The 23,485-nt window shown below is 41.6% G+C and overlaps 1 protein-coding gene across 7 annotated transcripts in view; it reads left to right on the top strand.

Annotated features, from left to right (window-relative positions):
• The window catches only part of DLGAP4 (DLG associated protein 4), a 175,968-nt gene that overhangs the window by 148,098 nt on the left and 4,385 nt on the right, over window positions 1-23,485 (top strand). For 5 of the 7 annotated variants that reach the window (XM_031433873.2, XM_064475715.1, XM_031433878.2 and 2 more), the window contains 2 exons: window positions 2,050-2,138; window positions 2,684-3,096. In XM_031433873.2, coding sequence (XP_031289733.1) covers window positions 2,050-2,138; window positions 2,684-3,096 — 502 coding nt within the window. Of the gene's footprint in view, window positions 1-1,716; window positions 1,797-2,049; window positions 2,139-2,683; window positions 3,097-23,485 lie in introns of all 7 variants that reach the window. The other 2 variants (XM_031433874.2, XM_064475717.1) reach the window with 2 other exon arrangements.

The following is a 23,485-nucleotide window of genomic DNA, read 5'->3' as shown; positions in this document are numbered from 1 at the left end:
GAACTTTGCCCAGAGCCCTCTCGGGCCTTGGGGACAGGTAGGTGGCTTGAGGTGCCAGGCCCAAGTCAAACTGAGAAGTGGGACATCGGTCCTAATGCTTCCCTCCATGGGAAAGGATCCAGGCGGATAGTTTCCCAGGACCAAGGGGCCAAAGCCAGCAGACCCTTTGGGATGCCAGGCTCACAGTGCACCCACGGCGGTGGCACACAGCAGGGCAGGGTGCACCAGCTTCCCTTCCACTGCTTCATTGCCCCTCCTGCATGCACCTGACATCAATAATCTGTCTGCTGTTAGCTGGCTGGGAAAACTTGGGCCCTGCCTTGCAGCTTTTAAGACTTGCTCTAAATTCAGGAGAGGACTCTCCCTGCCCTGGCTGGACCTCCAGACTAAAGTGGAGCACACTCAGGGCAGGGGAGCAGGGCAGCTGCAGTGGACTTAGAGCCTGCGGGAGGCAGAGCCCCCCAAACCCAGGGGGCAATCAAGGACATCAGGGTGGTGTGCATTGCAGCTTAGGTTGGATGGATCTCCATTTCCACAGCCACCCCTGAGCAGTTGGACGTGGCCAAGTAGATGACAAAGCACCAGAATTGCAGAAGGAAGGTGGAACTTAAAGGGGACTAAATGGACCAGAGAAGGCTCACAGGCCATTTTCTCTCACTTGCCTAAATGTCACCCAAGAGGCTGCTCCAGGCTTCAGTTTCCCCATATACACAAGAAAAAAGTTGGCCAGGGATCTCTCCTGTTTTCTAGGCTCTTTCATAAGGGGTCCAGCCCCTGCCCTGTACAGTGCTCAGGAGGCATTCTGAGGAATATAGAAAGTAGCCTAGTCTTGGGGTCTTTGGACAGCCCCACCCTCTCTTTGGCCAAACCAGATGCTCTTATCTTTCCAGAAGACCTGAGAGAGAGTTAGGCTCACCCTGATTCCTGTTACTCAGAAGTTCACACCAGAATGAGGACTCCAGTTTTGGGCCCATGGGGCTTCCCCTCCCTGAGTTCACTCCACCCCTACTCCACGCTCTCCAAGCAGCTTCTAGAGATCCAGCAATGCCACATCCCCTGAGCTGGCTCTTACTAAGGGGGAAATGCGGCTACATCCCCATGGCGAGGAGGAGCCTGGCGCTCAGCCCTCTGTCCCAGAAAGCCTCCTGGCCCCTGTGAAGCCAAGAGACTGGAGAGTCTTCAGTTCCCAAGGATGTTCCACCAACCCTCGTCCCACCCCTTGGTGCCTCAAGCCCTGGGTCAAGTGTGGGTTCTTCCTCATTTGTGAAGGATGGTGGAGGGGCTGGCCTGGCTGCTCCATGGCCACATACCTCTGTCCCAGAAAAGAAAGGTCGGCCCAGGGCATCACTGAAATATAAAGAAAGAGTGCTAGCTTTGCACTTGGCCCTGGCCCTGGTCTTTTCTACCGCTCCTCAGGCCCACCCAGTGCTGAAAGTAGCTTCAGCCAAGTGTGACAAGACCCAGGGATGGCACCCCACAGCGCCCAGGGACTTGGCCAGCTATTGCCTTGGTGGCAGCTTTCAAATCCAGAACTGCTGTCTGAGGCTTGCCCCTAGTGCAGGCACCCCGGCCTGCCCTTCAGCTGCAGGGTTGGGGGAGTGACCTTTGCCTCAAGACAGCCCCACTTCCACTACACCAGATAACGGCTGTGGCTTTGTGTGTGTGTGTTTTCTTTCTCTTTCGTTGTCCTTTTTTCTCTCTCTGATGCGTGTAAAGGAGAGGACTAGAAGGAACGGTTCCCACCTCTCGGAGGACAACGGACCCAAAGCGATCGATGTGATGGCACCCTCCTCAGAGTAGGGAAAGCCAGTCATCTCCACCCCTCCCACCTCCCACCCACCTGCCCGCCCGCCTCCGCGCGAATGAGCAGTGCCCGGCTTATCCTGGTCCGGCCTCGGGCCCATGTGCAGTGTCCGCATGCCTCGTGTCCGTCTGTCCACACGTCCGTTTGCGTCGTCCCACTAATGTGAATTTCAGCAGCAAGTGTGGTGTTTGTTTTTTATTTTTGTCTTTGTCTCCGTGCCGTTGCTGTCGTTGTCCTTCAATAAGGTTGACTGCATTCAGCCAGTGCCAAAAGAGGAGCCCAGTCCCGCTACCAAATTCCAGTCCATCGGGGTTCAGGTAGAGGACGACTGGCGGTAAGTCGCACAGAGGTGGTGGCTGCCTCTCCCCTCTCCTCTCCCTCCCTCTGCTCTCACCTCTCCTGCGCCTTCTCCTCTTGCTCTCCCTAACCCACTTCTCCTTGCTGGATTTCTAATAACCAAGCTGGGTTTGGGGTGCGGGCGGTGGCCCAGGCATGGGAGGCTGGGCAGGCGGGTGGGCGGGCAGATGAGCTCTTGCTCTGTGAGATGAAATCAGCTCACAGGGGGCCAAGGCTGGGCTGAGACGTGGCCCGGCACCCTGATGTTGGTGGTCTTCCTGGCCCCACTGCAGTAAACAGGCAACCTTATGACCTTGTCCATGTGTGCGTGTGTGCGTGTGGGCGTGGGTGGGCTGGGGCAGGGGCTGAGCAGAGAATGAGACAGGGGCTGTGGGACCCGCTTCAGGCGCATGGTGAGCAGACGATGCATCCGTTTCTCTGTCTCCCTTGTGTCCGGGTCGGGATGGCCTCTGGTCTCTGGCCCTCTTGGTGACTCACCCCTTCCTGTCCCTACCTCACCCCACTCCACCCCCTGACCCACAGAAGCAGCGCCCCCTCTCACAGCATGTCCTCCCGACGGGACACCGACTCAGATACCCAGGATGCTAACGACTCGAGCTGTAAGTCATCTGAGAGGAGCCTCCCGGACTGTACCCCACACCCCAACTCCATCAGCATTGATGCCGGCCCCCGGCAGGCCCCCAAGATTGCCCAGATCAAGCGCAACCTCTCCTATGGAGACAACAACGACCCTGCCTTGGAGGCATCCTCGCTGCCCCCACCCGACCCCTGGCTGGAGACCTCCTCCAGCTCCCCGGCAGAGCCAGCACAGCCAGGGGCCTGCCGCCGAGACGGCTACTGGTTCTTGAAGCTACTTCAAGCGGAAACAGAGCGGCTGGAAGGCTGGTGCTGCCAGATGGACAAGGAGACCAAAGAGAACAACCTCTCTGAAGAAGGTAGGTGCTGCGAGGATGGCCCCCTGGGCGGTGGGGGGGTTGCCCCGTGAGTTCTCCAGCTTCTGGCGGGCCAGCCTCAAGCCTCCAAGGTGGGGTTGGTCTCTTAGGTTCTCTTCTTGGGTCAGTCATGAACCCGCCTCTTACTTTCATTCTTTCCTTTCTTCCATCCTTCCACACACCTAACCAAACCTTTTTCTAAAAAGGACATGGCAGCATAATTGTACAGGCCACAAGATCAGCCACCCTCAGGTTTGAATCCTGGCTCTTCTATTACTGGTGAAGTGCCCTTGGTCAAGTTACTCTAAGCCTCAATTTCCTTACCTGTAATGTGTAGATAATCCTATCCTCAAACTGCATAAGCATGTTGTGAGGATTGAACATGGCGGTGCACATACAGAGCCCAACAAAGTGCCGGACGCAGAAAGTAGGCACCATAATCATGCCTTCAGTGGCTCCTTATTGAGCACCTACTATATGCCAAGCACCATGGGTCTAACTGTGGGCCTCAGCAGGGTGTGAGGAACTAAGAATGAGTGAACAGAAGGTTCACTTAGGTTTCTGCCTATACCAGGCCTATTTCCAAAAATTCCTCCAAGAAATTAATTCAGGAAAGAGCTAGAAATATGTAGGGAGCCTAAATTCACAGATGGTTGATGCAGGAGAGGGTGGTTTGGAGGCGGGCCTTTGGGAAGCTCCCGGCCCTGGCCCCAGGAGCCACACCCTGCACTGTCCTGGTTCAGCCAGGGCTCTAGCCCCCAGCTTGCTCCTCGTCCACAGGACTTGCAGGAAGGACAGGTCCAGATGGGATGGAGCCAGCATCCCACCAACACCTAGTGGGGTGGAGCCTGAGGAAAGCACCCCTTGATGATTCAGAGCCACTGTTTTCACTGCCCTCTCTAGACCAGTTCCCAGCTTTGATGTTATACCCACTGGCATGCAGCGAACATGCATGTGAGGTGTACACCTCCTAACTGCTTACAATAATAGTATTCACAAAATCACAGCAGAGGCAAAGGTTGGAGAGAGCACGGAATAGCTTCTGACAGGAACCATCCAGCCCTCTGCTCTACCTCAGCCTTCCCCGCTTTCAGCTCTTACCAGCTGTATATTCTGCTGTTTACCTTCATGTTTCTTTTTTTTTTTTTTAATGTGATTACCTTTTACTTTTTTTCTTAAATTAATCATTATGTATTGCTTTCCTGCTATAATAGTTTAGGATTTAGCTCCGTTCGCCTCCACTTCCTGTGCCCCACCCTCCATATATTACATCTGTTTGGGGTTAAATAACAACCTATATTTCTGTTTACTATGAGCATGTAAATATTGTTCACTGGAGAGCCTAGTCGTATTCATTTTCTTACACATTTTGTTTTTCCTAGAATGAACGGTTGCCTTATCTTTTTTATACCTTTATTTTCTAAGCTCTTATTTGTAATTTTTTTCACATGCTACATCAGATCCACCAATCAGGCAAGTGTGCGAACATATCAGAGAATCTCATGATCTCATATTTTTCCTGGTGCCTCTGTCCTCTTCTCTGATCTGGCCAAGTTGCCAGATCAGAGGGCCCACTGCCTAGCTGCTGTCCAGAGACTTCCCTTTTTGTCACCTGGGACTGCCCTTGGCTACTTTCCTGTGGTGGACACTCTGCTTTATGGACCACATGGTCTTCTGCTGTCTTGGTTTTAGTCCCTCACTTTACTGGAACACACCTTCAACTGGAGATAAATTTTTGGAAACTGCATATCTTTATTCAGACCCCACACAGTTTGGCTGGGTGTAAAGTTGGTAATAATAAATACAGATTATTTTTATATATAAATGTTTATATAGCTTATATATAAATATTAAATTTGGAAGTAATTTTCCCTCAGAATCTTAGAGGCTGTATTGTGTTCAGCTTCCATTACTTGTGCTGAAAAGTTTGATGTCGTTCCACCTCTCGGTTCTTTGTGTTATTTTATCCCTGGAAGCTGTTAGGATCTTCACTTTATCTCTCTTAAGAAATTTCTCAACGATGTGCCCGTGGAATGAGTCTTTGTGCCAGTAGTTAATAGGCCACTTCTGTGTGGAGATTTGGGTCTTTTGTTTCTGAGAAATAGTCTTGCATTAATCTTTAAAAATGATTTCCTTACTTCTGTTTGTTCTGTTTTCTCTCCCTGAGGTTCCTGTCACTCAGATACCAGATCTGCTGCAGTGATCCTCAGTCTCTGATCTTTTCTTCCTTTTATATTTTTGTTGTCTTTCTGGAAGGCTTTCTTTTTCTTGTCTTTTTTTTTCCCCCACACTATAACAACTTTATTGTGATATAGTTCACATGCCATAAAATTTACCCTTTTTAGGTGTATAGTTCAGTTACTACACTCATCATGTTGTGCAGCCATAACTGTACTCTAAACCCAGAACATTTCTACCAATCCAGAAAGAACCCGTGGCTGTAAGCAGTCACTCCTCAGTCCCTCCTCCCCACCAGCTCTTAGCAACCACTAATTCTGTCTCTGTGGATTTGCCTATTCTGGACATTGATGTAAATGGAGCGTACAATGTATAGTTCTTTTGTGTCTGCCTTCTTTTGCTGCATGTTTTTAAGGTTCATCCACGTTGTAGCAAATATCAGTACTTCATTCCTTATCAGTGAATAGTATCCCATTTTATGGATATACTACGTTTTATTTATACTTTCATCTGTTGATGGACATTTGAGTTGTTTCCAGTTTTTCGCTAGTGTGAATAATGCTGCTGTGCACATTTGTGTGCAAGTTTTTGTGTGGCTCTGTGTTCATTCCTTTTGGTATATAATGAGGAGTGGAATTGCTGGGTCACATGGTAATTCTGTGTCTAACTTTTTGAAGAACCTGCCAGACTGTTTTCCTTAGTGGCTGTACCACTTAACATGCCCACCAGCAGTACATGAAGGTTGTAATTTCTCCATACCCGCACCAGCTCTTGTAATTATCTCCCTTTTTCATTATAACCATTGTAGTGGGTGTAGTAGTATCTCATTGTGGTTTTCATTTGCATTTTCGTGGTGGCTAATAAAGTCTAGCATCTTTGCATGTGCTGTTTGTATATCTTTTTTGGATAAATCTGTTGAGATTGGGAGGTTTTCTTGACTTTATCTCCAGACTCTGTCCATCATGTTTACTGTGGCCATCTGAATCAGAGCTCATTCTTACTCTGGTCCTTTTGCATAATATCTTGTCCTTGTTTTTATGGATTGAGTGTCCTACCTTTCTGAGACTTACATACATTCTTATTTTTACCTATGTACATACTTACTTTTCATGTGTCACTATGTTGTCTCTGTTTCCTTTAGGTTTATTTTCTATTTGACTTTTTGGATTGGCGTCTTTCCAAAAATATCCAGTGATCTTTGATTGTTTATTCCTATTAAAAGTGAGGCACTAACTCATGAGTAGGAAGAGATGCAGCAGAAGATTGCTGGTTTTGTTGTAAGCCTAGTTGTTCCACTTACTGTGTTTTAATTTTATGATTTGATTTAAAATAAAACTTAATTTTAGAGAATTAAGTTTTAGCAAAAGCAAACTAGATAAAACAGTAAAAATAGTAAAAGTCATGGTAGTATACTGTTAGATTGGTAATATATCGTAATAACATCAAAGATGAAGAAATAATTATTTAAGCATCGGGATAAAAACTCTTCAATAACAGGATAAAACTCATAACAGCAAGATAAAAGCTATTATGAATAATGATACTATGAACATTCATGCATAAGATCTTGTTTGAATACCTATGTTCAGGTCTTTTGAGTACACATAGGAGTGGAATTGCTGGATCATATGGTAATTCTATGGCTAATTTTTGAAATATTTTTATTGTGGTAAAGGATATATAATAAAATTTGCCATTTTAACCACTTTTAGGTATATAATGCAGTGGCATTACTTATATTCACATTGTTGTGCATCACCAGTATCTATTTCCAAAACTTTTTCATCACCCAAATAGAGATTCTGTACCCATTAAGTTATAATTCCTCCTTCCCCTCTCCATCCAGTCCCTGGTAACCTTTTGTCTACTGTCTGTCCCCATGAATTTGCCTTTTCTAGATATTTCGTGTGAGTGGGATGATACAGTCCTTTTGTCCTTTTGTGTTTGGCATGTTTTCAGGATTCATCCATGTTGTAGCATATCAGAACTTCATTCCTTTCTTTGGCTGAATAATATTCCATGTATGTAGATACCACATTTTTTTGTCCATTCATCTGTTGACGGACACTTGGGTTATTTCCACCTTTCAGCTACTGTGAATAATGCTACAGTGAACACTGGATACAAGAATCTGTTTCAGTCCTGTATACAGTTCTTTTGGGTATATACCTAGGGGTTGAATTGCTGGGTCTTATGGTAACTTTGTGTCTAGCTTTTTAAGGAATGACCAAACTCTTTTCCACAGCAGCTGCACTATTTACATTCCCACCAGCAATGTATAAAGGTTCCAGTTTCTCTAAATCTTTGCTAATACCTGATATTTTCCATCATTTTAAAAATTAATAGCCATCCTAGTAGGTGTAAGTGGTAGTTTATTGTCATTTTGATTTGCATTTCCCTAATTACTAATGTTGAGCATCCTTGCATGTTCTTATTGGTCATTTGTGTATCTTCTTTGGAGAAATATCTGTTCAATCTATTTAATTGAGTTGTTTGTGTTTTTGTTGCTGAGTTTGAGTCCTTTATATATTTTAGATAATAGGCCCTTGTCAGATATGATTTGTAAATATCTTCTCCCATTCTGTAGGTTGTCTTTTTACTTTCTTGATAGTGACCTTTGATGCACAAAAGTTTTTAATTTTGATAAAGTCTGGTTTATTTTTCCTTTATTGCTTTGCTTCTACTTATTTTTAAAATTACAAATATATATTAATTTAATAAAAATTAAAATTAGGACAGAAGACGATTGAGGCACTGAGAGGCTAACTGGCAGTTCTGTGTGAGCAGGGCCTGTTGAAAGGTAGGCTTATAGATACCTTCTGAGAATATTGGTTTTAAATAACACACAGTAAAAATTAAGATAACAAAGGAAACCAACTACATTAATATACAGTTACTAAAATAGTAAATAAATTTGTGATATGGTAAAATATGTACTTCTTTGTTAGAGCATTCAATAATACGATCTAACAGTTAGTTTGATGACTATAATTTTAAAGTAATGATGACAGCAAACATTATTTCAAGATAACTGTGACAACTGTAATTATATCTATTGGTGACAATGTGATAGGTGCTGCTGGCATTAAACTAAGGTGGTTTGTTGCCCATCTAAGTTTAAGGGCATCCTGGTCTAGGTGATTGATAAACTGGCCTTTTTTAAAAATCTTGAAATGTCAGTCTTTTTTCTAGAACACTCCAGAATCTTCTTCAGAAAAGAACCCTCTAGTTTCTCTAGGGGGGCATGTGTCTGGTTGCTGGCATCCCAGTTGCAGGGCAATGGAAGGGAGCTTGCAGACTGTCATTAAGTCCACACTGTCTGCACTAGTAGCCTTGGTCTGTTTAGTGGCTGTTTAGTGAAAATATAATGTGAGCCATGTGCTTTAGGAGCTGCATTTAAAAAGAAAAAATAGATGAAATTAATTTTAATAAGTTATCTTTCTCCATATGTCCAAAATAGTAATGTTTCAGCATGTATGCAATGTAGAAAATTACTGAGATGTTACATTCCTTTTCATCCTAAGTATTTAAAATCCAGTGCATGTTTTACTTTATTGTTCACCTTAATCCAGAGAAACCACATTTCAGGTGCTCGCTCTCCACATGTGGCCAGGGGCTGTCATACTGGATGACGCAGATGAGGACAAGCCTAGGGTGGGGTGCATGGATACCTGAATGCCAAAATGTTGGTACAGCAGGTTAAACTTTTCTGTTCTATACTCAATTCTAATTCTTGATTGAGAAGATGCTTATCTGCTAAGGAGATTGTCATGCATTACTGTGTTGGGGATGGGGATGCGCTTTCTGCATGATGACATTTCTTAATAACCAGCCCCTGCTGACTCCAACCACTGCTGTTGAACCTGACCTCTGGAAGGAGCCCTTTTCACAGCCCTATCAGTGACTATAACTTAAAGACAGATGTTACCGCATTGCTCTGTCCCTTAGATCCAAGATAAATATTCTGACTGCTCAGGGAAATCAGTAAAACCACGTAGGTGGCAGCCTGTCTTGAATGAATTTTGTGTTATACCACCATCCATCTCCAGAACTTTTTCATCTCCCCCAACTGACACTCTGTAGCTATTAAACATAACTCTCCATTCCCCTTCCCTCACCCCCTGGCAACCACCATTCTGCTTTCTGTCTCTATGAATTCGACTACTCTAGGTACTTCACATAAGTGGAATCATACAGTTTTTGTCCTTTTGTGACTGGCTTATTTTACTTAGCATAAAGTCCTCGAGATTCATTCACATTATAGCATGTGTCAGCATGTCCTTTCTTTTTTAAGGCTGAATGATATTCTGTTGTATGGAGAGACCACATTTTGCTTATCCATTCATCTGTCATTGGATGCTTGGGTTGCTTCCATCTTTTGTCTATTGCAAATGACACATCCTATCTGTTAGGACACAGCTCTTCGTTGACACCACCATGCTTTCTTTTCAAATTGTGTATATCCATCAAGGCCCTGTCTGACTTATGGCCACAAGTTTTAAGGTCACTCTTCTTAGATCTGTGGAAGAGATTCACCAAGGAGGTGCCTCAAGGAGACAATGATACCTGCATACCATGCAGAACCTTGGAGGATGTCTAAAGGCAGGGGGAGAGGACAGGCCTTCCAGATGAAGGGAGCAGCATGTGCAAAGGCCCAGAAGCAGGAAGGGCATGGCAAGCTCCGGGAACCACAATGGAAAAGAAAGGAGTGGGAAGGGGAGGGGGGTGGTGGGTCAAAAGGGCAGGAATCTGACTGTGAAGGGCCTCAAACATCAGATCAGGGTATTGGGTCATTACCCTGTAGGCAGGGAAGAGTGGTTGGGGGATCTGAAGCCACAGTGAGATGGTCAGATTTTCTTTTTACAAGGATCGCCTTCACTGCAGTGTTGAAAAAGAACTGGACATAGGGAGACTGGGGTGGTGGAGTGGAGGAGGAAGGAATGGATAAACAAAAGAAATGTTTCTGAATATTCTGAATGGATCAGCTAAAGGGACACAGGGTTGGCGTCAGGCAGATAGCTCCAACTTTCTTGATTTGAGCCACAGGTGGATGGAGAGGTCATTAACTCAAAAGTGGAAGGCAGAGGCAGGCTTGCTTGGTTGGATAAGGAGGGGCTTTTGGAGAAGCAAGATTGTAGAGGTTGTGCCAATGTCCTTGCCATTGAAGGAAGTGCGGATGAAGTGAAGGCTCAAACATAGTCTATGGAAACTCCTGTGGCCTGGGGGTTGATCAGAACCATTCCAGAGTGAGTGGAGAATCAGGGAGCCTTGAACACTAGATGGCTTACCATGAGCCAGCACCTGGCATTCATCATCTTGTTTACTCCCATCATCTTGAGGTCAGAGCTATTAAAATCCAGTCTTGAAGAAGAAAAAACATATGGGGGTGAAGTGCTTTACTGCTCAACACCTGTGTGACCTTGGGCACATCTGAACCTACTTCTCCCCGTCTGTTCAGTGGGGATAGTGACCCTCCCCACCCCTCAGCCTATAGTTGGGGTGTATGTGGGGTGCTTGTCCTGAGTGGTGGTGGGGGGATAGCAGCATCTGAGCCTGCTGCAGCTGCCATTGCCATCGCCCTAACTTCTGGATAAATACAGGCCAGGGAGGGAGCTGAAGGGGCCAAGCCTTTAGCCTTAGTGCTGGGAGATCAGAGGTGAACAGGGGTAATCACAGGGCTAGCAGCCTGAGGGAGGGGGCCTGCTATCCCATTTCCCCAGCTGTAGCGAAGAAGGAAACTGTGGGAGACCTTGGGCAAGTCACATCATTTCTCCGGGCTTCCACTTTCTCACCTGTGAATTGGGAGGACCAGTCCAACCCCAATCCAACCCCCATAGGGCTGTGTAGTACATGAGATTAGAAACATGAAGCTGTTGGCAAGGACCTAATCACAAGCCCATCCAGATTCAAGGAGGAGAGAATTGACACCCCACCTCTTGGTGGGGTGGTAATTAGGCTTATTTGTTTATTTTTAGAGGAGGTACTGGGGACTGAACCTAGGACCTCATGCATGCTAAGCACGCACTCTACCGATTGAGCTATACCCTCCCCACAACACCCCACCTCTTAATAGGGGAGCGTCAAGGCTCTAGAAGAACATGAAAGACAGGGAGATATTGCTGGGGTCATCTTTGGAAAGTACAGCCTGCCGCAACACAGAACCAGTGTGATCTGCTAACGTGCAGCGGTGAGAGTGCTTTCATTATTGGACACTGTTTTGAGGTTCTGTCTAGTCTGATATAAAGAGATCTAATTCATTTTTGTTAAATTCTGTAACGTGTTCAGTTATATGCATACAGTACTGCATTTTCTTTGTCCACTTTCCTGATGGTAGGCATTTAGGTGTTTTCAGGGTTTTTTTTAGTATCTTGGCACCCATCTTTCTGGGCATCACGTGTAAGAGAATCTCTATGGGATACTTACCTTGGACAGAATTGCTGGATGGAAACACATATTTTATATTTTAATCAGTTCTGCCTGACTGCTCTCCAAAAAGGTTGTACCAATTTATCCTTACACCAGCAGTGTTTGGAATTTCCATTTCTCTAATATGCTCACTGACACTTGATCCTGTCAAACTTTAAATTGATTAGTAAGTGGAAAATTATATCCAGTTGATTTATTTTGTATTTACTTAGTTATTAATGAAACTGTGCATGTTTTTGTTTATTGGCTCTTTGAACTTTTTCTCCTGTGAGTTACGCACATATTCAGTTTACTTTCTATTGTATTATCAGTGTTTTTAAAATTGATTTGTGTTCTTTATATATGTGGATACTTATACTATGTCATACATACATGTTCTACTTTATATATATGTGACCAACAGTGTCTTCCATACTGTTGCTTCTCTCTTAGTGGTGTTTTTATCACTCTTATTTTTAATTTTAAGTTTGTATCTATTAATCTTTTGCATCTTTGATTTTTGTTGTGGTAAAATACAATTAATATTTACTGTCTTAACCATTTTTAAGTGTATAGTTCAGTGGTACTAAATACATTCACATTGTTTTGCAGCCATCATCACCATCCATCCCCATAACACTTTCCATCTTGTAAAACTGGCACTCATTACCCATTACACTAGAACTCCCTATTCTTCCCTCCCCTCAGCCCCTGGAAACCACCATTATACTTTTTCTTTATGATTTTTGACTCATAAAAATGGGATAATTGTTCATTCTCAAGTTTTTTTTTGGCTATTCATGGTCTTTTCTGTTTCTACACAAATTTAAAAATTTTTGTTCTAGTTCTGTGAAAAGTGCCATTGGTAATTTGATATGGATTGCACTGAATCTGCAGACTGCCTTGTGTTGCTTGTCCATCTTAACAATATCGATTCTTCCAGTCCAAGAACACGGTATGTCTTTCCAACTTTTTGTGTCGTCTTCAATTTCTTTCATCAGCATCTTACAGTTTTTGGAGTATAGGTCTTTTGCCTGCTTAGGTACATTTATTCCTAGGTATTTTGTTCTTTTTGATGTGATGATAAATGGGATTCTTTCCTCACTTTCTTTCTGATATTTCATTTTTAGTGAATAGAAATGCAACAGATTTCTGTGTTTTAGTGTTGTATCCTGCAACTTCACTGAATTCATTGATGAGATATAGTACTTTTCTAGTAGTAGCATCTTTAGGATTTTCTATATATAATATCTTGTCATCTGCAAACAATGACAGTTTTACTACTACTTTTCCTGTTTGGATTTCTTTTTCTTCTCTGATTTTTGTGGCGAGGACTTCCAAGACCATATTGAATAAAAGTGGCGAGAGTGGGCATCCTTATCTTATTCCTGAACTTAGAAGAAATGCTTTCAGCCTTTTACTGTTGAGTATCGACATTAGCTGTGGGTTTGTCATATATGGCCTTTATTATGTTGATGTGTATTCCCTCTGTGCCCACTTTCTGGAAGTTTTTATTATAAATGGACGTTGTGGAGCCGGTTGGTGCTCTCCACATTCCCAGAGAAGCACCAGCTGGCTCCGCACAAGTGTCAGAGGCCTCTTAAACTGTCCTCGTTTCTTTTCATTCTTTTTCTTTGTTCTGGCCTGTGGAAGTGACTTCCACTGCTCTGTCTTCCAGCTCACTTATCTATTCTTCTGCCTCATTTATTCTGCTGTTGATTCATTCTAGTGTATTTTTCATTGCAGTTATTGTATTCTTCAACACTTATTGTTCTTTATATTTTCTAACTCCTTGTTAAGAACTTCTGACTTCTTGCTCTGTGCATCCATCCTTCTCCTGAGTTCTTGGGTCATCTTACTATCATTACTCTGAGCTCTTTTTTTGGGTTGACTGCCTATCTCCACTTCACTTAATTGTTCTTCTACATAGGATTTTATCTTGTTCCTTTGTCTGCAACATATTCCTCTGCCACCTAATTTGTCTAAATTTCTATTTGTATTTTTATTGTGTTGTGGGTTAGTTACATTTCTTCACCTTGAAGAAATGGCCCTGGGTAGGGGATGTCCTGTATGTCTCAGTAGTACACTCTCCTCTTGTCACCTGAGGTCCAGGGATCAGCTGGCCCCAGGGCAGGGTCTAGCCTGTGTTTGCAGGCTTGGTTCCCCAGGCTGCAAGACTGTAGTTTTCTTCCTTCTGATGTCTGCCCACTGGTGGGTATAGGCAGGTCCTGGGCCTCTGGTGGGCAGGGCCATGTCTAGGGGTGTGTCTTGAGGCAGCTATGGGCTCAGAAAGTCTTTATGCAGCCTGTCTGATGATGGGTGGGGCTGTGTTCCCACCTGGTTACTGTTTGGCTGGAGGTGTCCGAGCACTGGAGCCACAGGTCTTGGTGCTAATGACCTGAGCAAGGTGTCAGCCTCCAGAAGGGTTCATGCAGTTGAATACTCCCCCATGTTTGTCACCAGTGTTTATTTCCCATAGTGAGCCACAGCTGCCCCTCTGCCTCCCCAGGAGACCCTCTAAGACCAGCAGGTAGGTCTGGCTCAGGCTCCCATGAAGTTACTGCTTTTGCCCTTGGTCCCATTGCACGTGAGATTTTGTGTGCACCCTTTAAGCGTGCACGCTGGAGTGTGCACCTCAGTCCTGTGGAGCTCCTGCAATTAAGCCTCATTGGCCTTCAAAGCCAAACGCTCTGGGGGCTCCTTCCTGATGCTGGAACCCTGGGCTGAAGAGCCTGACATGGGGCTCAGAACTGTCACTCCTGTGAGAGAACCTCTGCAGTATAATTATTCTCCAGTTTGGGGGCCGCTCCCCAGAGGGTATGGGATGTGATTATATTGCGAGTCTGCCCCTCCTACCATCTTGTTGTGATTCCTTTTTCAGATGTAGAAGATTTTTTTTTTTTTGATAGGTTCCATTCTTTTTTTATCGATGGTTGTTTAGCAGTTAGTTGGGATTTTGGCTCGTGAGAGGAGGTGAGCTCAAGGTCCTTCTACTTTGCCGTATTGGCCTTGCCCCCCTTTGCCCATTTTTGAATCAGGTTAGTTGTTTTTTTTGTTGTTTAAGTTTTAGGAGTTCTCCATATATTCTGAATATTAATCCCTCATCCAGATATATGATTTTCAAATATTTTCTCCCATTCTGTGGGTTACCTTTTCTCTCTGTGCATGATGACTTTTAATGTACAAAAGTTTTAAACTTTTCTATTTTTTTCTTTGGTTACCTGTGCTTTGGTGTTAAAGCCAATAAATCATTGCCAAATCCAGTGTCCTAAAACTCTTGTCTTATGTTTTATCCTAAGAATTTTATTGTTTTAAGTTTTAAATTTAGGTTCATGATCCATTTTGAGTTAATTTTTGTATACACATAAGGATCTAACTTCATTTTTTTACATGTGGATATCCAGTTTTCCCTGCATCATTTGTTGAAAAGATTGTTCTTTCCCCATTGAATGGGCTTGATACTCTTGTCAAAAACCACTTAATCATGTACACAATGGTTTATTTCAGGGCTGTCTATTCTATTCCATTGATCTGTATGTCTGTCTTTAGGCTAATACCATACTGTTTTGATTACTGTGGCTTTGTAGTAACTTTTGAAATCAGGAGGTTTGAGTCTCCAATTTTACTCTTTTTTAAAATTGTTTTGTGTGTTCAGGGTCCTCTGATTTCATATGAATTTTAAGATGGATTTTTCTATTTCTGCAAAAAACATGATTGGAATTTTGATAGAAATTGTATTGAATCTGAAGATTGCTTTGAATATTAAGTCTTCCAATTCATGAACATGGTCTGTGTTTCTGTTGTCATGTCTCCTTTAATTTCCTTCAGCAGTGTTTTGTAGTTTTCATTGTGCAAACCTTGATCACCTCCTTGGTTAGTTAATTCCTAAATATTTTATTCTTTTTGATGCTACTGTAAATGGAATTGTTTTGTAATTTCCTTTTTAGGTTGTTTGTTAGTATATACAAATGCAACTGATTTTTGTGTGTTGGTTTTGTATCCTGCTAACTTTGCTGAATTCATTTGTTCTATCAGGGTTTTCTATGTATGTTGAACCATCTTTGCATCCCAGATATAAATCCCACTTGGTCATACGTATAATCCTTTTAGTATGCTGCTGAATTCTGTTTGCTGTTATTTTGTTGAGAATTTCTGCATCAATGTACATAAGGGATAATAGTCTGTAGCTTTCTTGTAGTGTCTCTGGCTTTGGTATCAGAGTAATGCTGGTGTCATAAAATAAGTTAGGAAGTGTTTCCTTTTGTTCAGTTTTTTAGAAAAGTTTGAGAAAGAGTGGTGTTAGTCATCTTTTAAATGTTCAGTAGAATTCAGCAGTGAAGCCACCAGGTTCAGAGTTTTCCTTTGTTGGGAAATTTTTGATTTCTGATTCATTCTCCTTACTATTTGTAGGTCTTCCAGACTTTCTATTTTCATGATTTAGTCTTGGTAGTTATTGTGTTTCTATGAATTTTTCCATTTCATCTAGGTAGTCTAATTTGTTAGTGTACAATTGTTCTAGTACTCTCTTATCATCCTTTTTATTTCTGTAGAATTGGTAACAATGTCCCCACTTTCATTTCTGATTTTAGTGTTTGAGTCCTATTTTTTTCTTAATCCATCAAGCTAAAGTTTTGTCAGTTTTGTTGATCTTTTCGAAGAACCAACTTTTGGTTTTGACTTTCTCTGTTGTTCCTCTATTTTATTTATCTCTGCTCTAATCTTTATTATTTCCTTCCTTCTGCTAGCTTTGGGTTTAGTTTGCTCTTTTTCTAGTTCTCTAGGTTGCAAAGTTAGGTTGTTGATTTGAGATCTTTCTAAGTTTTTTAATGTAAGTGTTTATAGCTGTAAATTTCCCCTTAGCATCATTTTTTCTGTGTCCCATTAGTTTTGGTATATTGTGTCTCTGTTTTCATTTGTCTCAGACTATTTTCTGACTTCCCTTGTGTTTCTTCTTTGATCTATTGGTTGTTTAAAAGTGTATTAATTTCCACAATTTTGTGAATTTTCCAGTTTTCCTTTTGTTACTTATTTCTAATTTCATCCTGTTCTGGTCAGAGAAGATACTTTGTATAATAATCTACCTTTTAAACAAACTTATTGAGACTTAATTTATGGCCTAACACATGGTCCCTTGTATACTCGAGAAGAATGTGTATTCTATTGTTGTGTGAAATGTTCTGTATTGTCTGTTAGATGTAGTTGGTTTATTGTGTTGTTTAAATCCTGTTTTCCTTACTTCTGTCTGGTTGTTCTATTATTGTGAGTGAGGTATTGAAACCTCCAGGTATTACTGTGGAACTGTCTATTTCTCCCTTTAATTCTGTCAGATCTTGCTTCATATATTTTGATGGTCTGCCATTAGGTGTGTAAATGTTTATAATTATTACATCTTTTCGCTGTATTGAATGCACCATTGTTTCTTAAGAATACCTTCTGTGTTCTGATGATTTTTTTCATGGTTTTAAAAGTTTGGGGGTTTTGTTTTTTCCTATGTAGGTGTTTAATCCATGTGCAGTTTATATTTGTGCATTCTAGGATCTCATTTTTCATATGGTGAGCCAGTGGTCACAACACTAATAATTGAAGCCCCTGCCTTCCTGATTAATGGTTATCAGTCAGTCATAACCTCTACCAGATTTCTACACACGCAGGGATGTGTTTCTGGGTGCTATTCTGTTCTGCTGCTCTTCTGTCTCTTTCTGTGTTAATACAGCTTTTTAATTGCCATAGCTTTTTAACATGCCTTGGTATCTGATAGGGTGAATCCCTTTCCTTACTGTTTCTGTTCAGAAAGAAAAAGTCTACTTACATCTTCACTCTTCTAATACTAATTTAGAATTAGTACATCAAGTTCCTCAGAAAAATTTTGCTGGGATGTTGACTGGAAATGGGGTTTATAGATTACTTTGGGAAAAACTGATACCTGAAAAATATTGTCTTTTTAGCTATGAATAAATTTTATCTCTTCATTTATTCAGATCTCCCTTTTATATCCTTCAAGTTTGATTAATATATCTATGAAGGTCATGCATTTTTATTAGGTTTATTCCTTGGTACTTTCTAGTTTTTGTTTTGATAGTAAAATGAATCTATTTTGTATTTGCATAACTCTTTTTTTTTTTTGCATAACTCTTAACATAACTATGTTGAGACTTCTATGTTGATCTTGTGTCCAGCAACTTTGTGTAACTCTTAGTTCTCTTGGATTTGCAGCATAAATAATCATATTGTTGGCTCTAATGGCAATTTTGTGTCTCTGTTATTAATCTTACTGTGTCTCATGTGTATCTTATCTAACTGCGAGCATGTCAGGACATTGTGGGATAGCAGGAAGAGAGCAGCATCCCCCGCTCCATCCTGACCTTCATTCGTTCAGTGAATATGTGCTGAGTAGGTACCCACCATATGCTAGGCACAGTTTTAGCTTCTGGAGATGTAGCAGAGCAATACAAAGTCCCTGCCCTTGTGGAGCTTACATTCTCGTGGGGAGAGACAGAAAATAACCAACTAAACATATAATATGCAAGACGGTTAGACATGCAACAGAGAATACAAAGCACAGCAAGAGCAGGATGGCAAGTGCTGCATGGCTGGGGGCAGTGTTGCTGTCCCGCACAGTGTGGACAGGGAAGGCCTCCCTGGTAAGGTGACCTTGAGCAGAAACTGAAAGGAAGGGAGAGAGAAGAGGTGCTAGCAAACCAGAGATCAGAGAACTCCAGTGGTGGGCAAGTGCCTGACACGTTCCGGGCCTGGGGGAGGCAGCCAGCGAGCAGCAGGGAGATGGGCCTCAGAGGTATTACTAAAGGCTTGGCTTTTACTCCCAGAAGGGAACTCCTTGGAGAGTTTTGAATGCTGCAGTTTGTCTTGATTCCTGATCTTACACATGTTCTCTAAGGTATATACTGGAAAATGCTTGGGTCATAGGGTATGTATGTGTTCAGATTTATAAGAAATGCCAAATTGTTCTCCAAAGTGATTATACCAGTTTATTCCCTCAGTACTGTGTGAAAGTACCCATTGCTCTACATCTTTGCTTACACTTAGTATGTAAGAGGTTTTTCCCCTCCCCCAATCTACAGATAAGAAATAGTAGTTATAACATTTCATTGGTTATGAGTGACATTGAGCATCTTTTCACTTATTAGCCATTTATGTTTATGTCCTCTGTGAAATGCCTGTTCATTTTTTTTGCTCATTTTTCTATTAAATTGTCTGTCTTCTTATTGCCTCAAGGTGATCTTTACATATCTAGATTCTGGAACCTTTGTCATTATATGTAGTGTAACTACCTTCTCCCAGTTTGCAGCTTGACTTTTCATTTTCTTTATAGTATCTTTTGAATGAATGGATATTTTAAATTTTAATGTAAACTTACCAGTCTTTTCCTTTATGGTTTATGTTTTTTTGGTTTGGTTGGTTTATGGTTTATGTATTTTAAGAAATCCATCCTTCTCCCAATGTCAGAAAGACACTTTACTTGTAACAGTTTTCAAGTTGTTTACTTGTAACGGTTTTCAAGTTGTGTTACACGTTTAAGTCCTTGATGCCTTCAAATTCATTTGTCCGCATGAAGTGAGGTAAGGCTCTGCTAGTTTTTTCTTACTGGATAATAACGTATTAAAATGTTCGTCCTTATCCTGTTGATATGCAGTACAGCCCTGACAAACATCAGGTTTCATATTTGAGTCGATACATTTCTGAGCTTTCTAGTCTGTTCTTGAGTCTATCCCAAATCCAGCTTTCTTCATTGTTAGAACTATACAATGAATCTTGATAATTGGAAAGACAAGTTCCCCCAACCTTATTCTTCTTTAAGTATGTCTTGGCTAATACTGTTTCTTTGCTTTCCCACATAAATTTCATACTCAGCTTTTCAAGTTCCATGTTCAAGTTTTGATTAGAATTATATTGAAATTTGACACAATATGGTAAAATGACTATAACTCAATAAAAAAAGTTAAAAATAAAAAAGAATTATATTAAAGCTATAGACCAGTTTGGTGGGAAATTGACCTGTTATTGAGTCTTTTCTATCCAAGAACATGATTATGTCTCTCCATTTATCTAGCTCTTCTTTAGTGTCTTTCATTTAAATTTTATATTCTCCACATAAAAGTTTTATATATTTTTAAAACATTTGTTAGATTAGTATTTTAATTTTGGAGGGATGTGAGTGGTATTTTTTGTTACTGTATTTTCTGTTTATTGTTTATGAAATGCACGTGACCTTTATACTGATCTTATATCTGGAAGTCTTGCTATATTCTTACTTTATTGGTAAATAAGGAATTGCTTTTAACATTGTACCATTGAGTATGATGAGTTTATTACAGGCCTGTTGATACTTTTATTCTGGTTAAGAAAACTTGAATTTAATGGAATTTTTTACTATATCTATTTAGATAATCATGTGGTTTCTCTTTTTTAATCTGTAATGTGGTAAATTCTATTAACAGATTTTTCTCCTTCCTTGCCTTCTTTTTGGATTAATCAAATATTTATTTCTACTTTTCTCATATTAGCTTATTATTCTTTTAGCAATTACTCTAAAGATTACAACCTGCATCCTTAACTTTGTGAAGATTAAATTAGTACCTTTACCACTTCACAGATGACACAAGGGCCTTAGGTTACTTTTATCCCCCTCCTGACACGTGAGCTATTGCTGGGAAGTATTTCAGTTCTGTGTCTGTGCTCTAACTGCCACAAGACACTGTTTCGTACAGTCCGCGTTCACCCTCACCCGGGTGCTCTTTCTGTTACTCTTCACTCTGTTTCTGTGCTTCTAGTTAGGATCACTTTCCTTGCGAAGAACTCGCTTAAGTACTTATTTTAATGCAGCATTTGTCTTAAAATGTATTTTTCCCTCTTTTTTTGAATAGTATTTTTGTCAACTATAGAATTCTAGGTTGGTATTGATCTTCTTTCAACACTTTTTAAATGTCTTTGATCATGTTCTGGTGCCAGCCTTTGTATCGAAAAGTCAAATGTCAGTCTTCCTGCTGCTCCTTTAAGAATAATTTATTTTCTCCCTCTGCCTGCTTTTAAGATTTTCCCCTTTGTTTGAGTTTTACCCGTTTTACTGTGATGCCTAGGTATGGTTTTCTTTGTATTTTCCCAGCTTGATGCTCACAGGGTTTCTTGACTCTTTGGCTTTAACAGCTTTCATCAGTTTCAGAAAAGTTTTGGCCATTATTTCCTCAAATTTCTTCTCCATTTAATTTTTTCTCTCCTTGAGGATTCCGATTCCACATGTTTTAGACTGCCATGTCATACGTTTCTGCATTCTATTCTGTATTTTCCTTTCTTTTCTTCCTCCTCTAGACCTCCGTCTGGTTATTTTCTACTGGATTATTTTATAGCTCAGCTGTAACTAATCTATTAAACTTACCTACTGCAGTCTTAATTTCACTTACTGTATCTTTTTAATTCTAGAATTTCCATTTGATTCTTTCTGATAAGATTCTGGTTCTTTGCTGAAATTCCTCGTCATGTCATATATTTTCTTGGACTTGTTCACAGTCATTTTAAAGCTCTTGTCCAATAACTCTCATACCTGTATCCCTGTAGGTCTTTTACTCTTTTCAGGTTTTTCTCTTTTGGTGGGCAGTCATTTGGGCCTGTCTCCTGGTGTGCTTGGTAATTTTTATTCAATGCCAGAAACTATATGAGACCTACAGAGATAACTTAAGGCCCAGGACAATTTTCTATTCTTCAAGAAAGGATTTACTTTTGCTTCTTGCGAACAATCAGAGTAGGGCCAGACCAACTTAATCCAATATGGGATTGAACTAATTCAGAGCTGGGTTTTGTGACAGGCTGTAGTATTTACCAAGTCTTTCCTCCTTGGCAGACACTGAGCTCCAGTTTTGTCCCTCCTGCATCTTAAGATTGCTGGAAGCTCTGCTCGGCTTGATGCGCTCTCCCCCAAGTCCTGTCTGCCTTGGTAGCTCTGGATTCCAGTTTTGGTCTCCCTGTCCCCATAAAACTGCCGCAGGCTCTGCTCAGCTTCTCAGCCTCTTAACCAGGGCTTTCTGCCTGGCTGCTTAGCCACGCAGCCTTGGGGTAACGCCTGAGTATAGTTTCCCTTCTCACTGAAATCTTAGCCTTTCAAACTGATTGCCTTGGTCGTTTTTTAATGCCTTAAAAGAGATTTTGTTGTTGTTGTTTTGGGTATTTTATTTAGTTTTTTTAACTTTTCTGGGTGGAAGGGTTCAGTTTGTCTGATAGGAACTGATTTTTCAAAGCCAGACTCAGAAGTCATTAGAGTTTTCTAGTGTTGAATCAGTCTTGTATTACCAGAATAAACCCAGCTAGACTGTGATATATTTTAGTACATCGTTGGACTTTTGTTTATACCCGATTTAATAATTTTGCCTTTGTTCATGGGAAATTGGCTGATAATTCTTTCTCATCCTTGTCCTGGCTTAGTATTAGGGCGATCTAGCTTCCTAAAATGAGTTTGGGGTGGGGTTCTTCTATTCATATTCTAAGTCATCTCTTTGAATAAATTTCTTCCATTCTCTCTGTCCTTTTAGAACTCTGATAGATATATATTGTCTCCCTCTCCCTCCCATGTCTCTCAGTCATTTTCTTTTAAATAGTCTCTTTTTAATACATCTAATTGCTTCTTTCATTTCTTAAAAAAATAAGGTACCTAAGTGCAGTCTTACGGTTAGGAATTCTCAGGAGAGACTTTGCCCTTTGTTTCCATTCTACTTTAGACCAAGCCAGGCACATATACCCAACTTCCTACTGGGTGGGGAGGGGGTGGTCATTTTATTCCCAGCAGTTTAGCTATTCATTTAAGCTGTCTTGTTAATCAAGCAGCTGAAGGGTTTTGCCCCAGCAGCTGTTTCACACCTATTCTGCTTGTCCTTACCGGTTTTCAGCAGGGTTTACTCTTTGTGCTGCTTCCAGCGTGGCCCTTGTTTCTGTGACAGCCTGATTTTTTTTCTTGCACAAGTTCCAGAGCTCATGTTTTCTCTCCTTCCATTGTCTTGCACCTCTTTTCAGAGCACCTCTATCTCTGCTTTGAACTTCTGTTTAAATATTTGGCTAAATGTCACACTTTTCATCTATTCTCTGGCAGCAACTTTCTGGTAAATGTTCACCTGCCATTTGCTGCTCCTGTAATATTCGTTTAGCTCCTGTGTTGGTTCCTTTTTAATACCTAGTTTCTTAGGGGGTGAAATTCTCCCTTGATGAGCTGTTGTAAGTAGGCCATTGTGGGAGCGGAGCCAGGACTGTGACCCAGGCTGGCAGGAACTCCTCAGGCACAGTGATGGTCACAGGGCGCATTCGTCCTTCGGCCTTGTCTTCTCGGACAACTACAGGGCTGCTCACCACGCAAAGTATGTCTTCATCCCCCCATCCCCACCCACCATGGTGCTAAGCCAGGTTCAGGGACGCTCTGCTGAGAGCCACACCCTCTTTTTATTTCAAGTAAGAGATTATTGGTTTCTTTCAAGGTATGCTTCTTTTGAAAACTCAAAACTGCCACCTTTATCTGAGCCCTTCAACCCCAAGAATAATCCTTGTGTGGCTATCACTGCACATGGCAGCCTCCCTCAGGCACTGTGCTCTAGACTTCTGCCAAGAGACAGTTGCACTTCGATTTCTTGTTCACTGTTTTGCGTTTCAGTGATTAGGAGCAGGGTGGGCGGGGGGAATAGTATCATTTGTCTCCCTCCACTTTAAAACTGGAACTCACACTAAAGATTTCAGCCTTACATTCCTCGGCTAAACACTTCACTCTCCTGTTGGAGTCTATTAGCTTTCATTTAAGACATTTATATTTATGTTCATG

The sequence above is a fragment of the Camelus dromedarius genome, chromosome 18, assembly GCF_036321535.1.
Source record: "Camelus dromedarius isolate mCamDro1 chromosome 18, mCamDro1.pat, whole genome shotgun sequence".
NCBI classification, from domain to species: domain Eukaryota; kingdom Metazoa; phylum Chordata; class Mammalia; order Artiodactyla; family Camelidae; genus Camelus; species Camelus dromedarius.
This window is presented reverse-complemented; position numbering and strand designations above follow the sequence as displayed.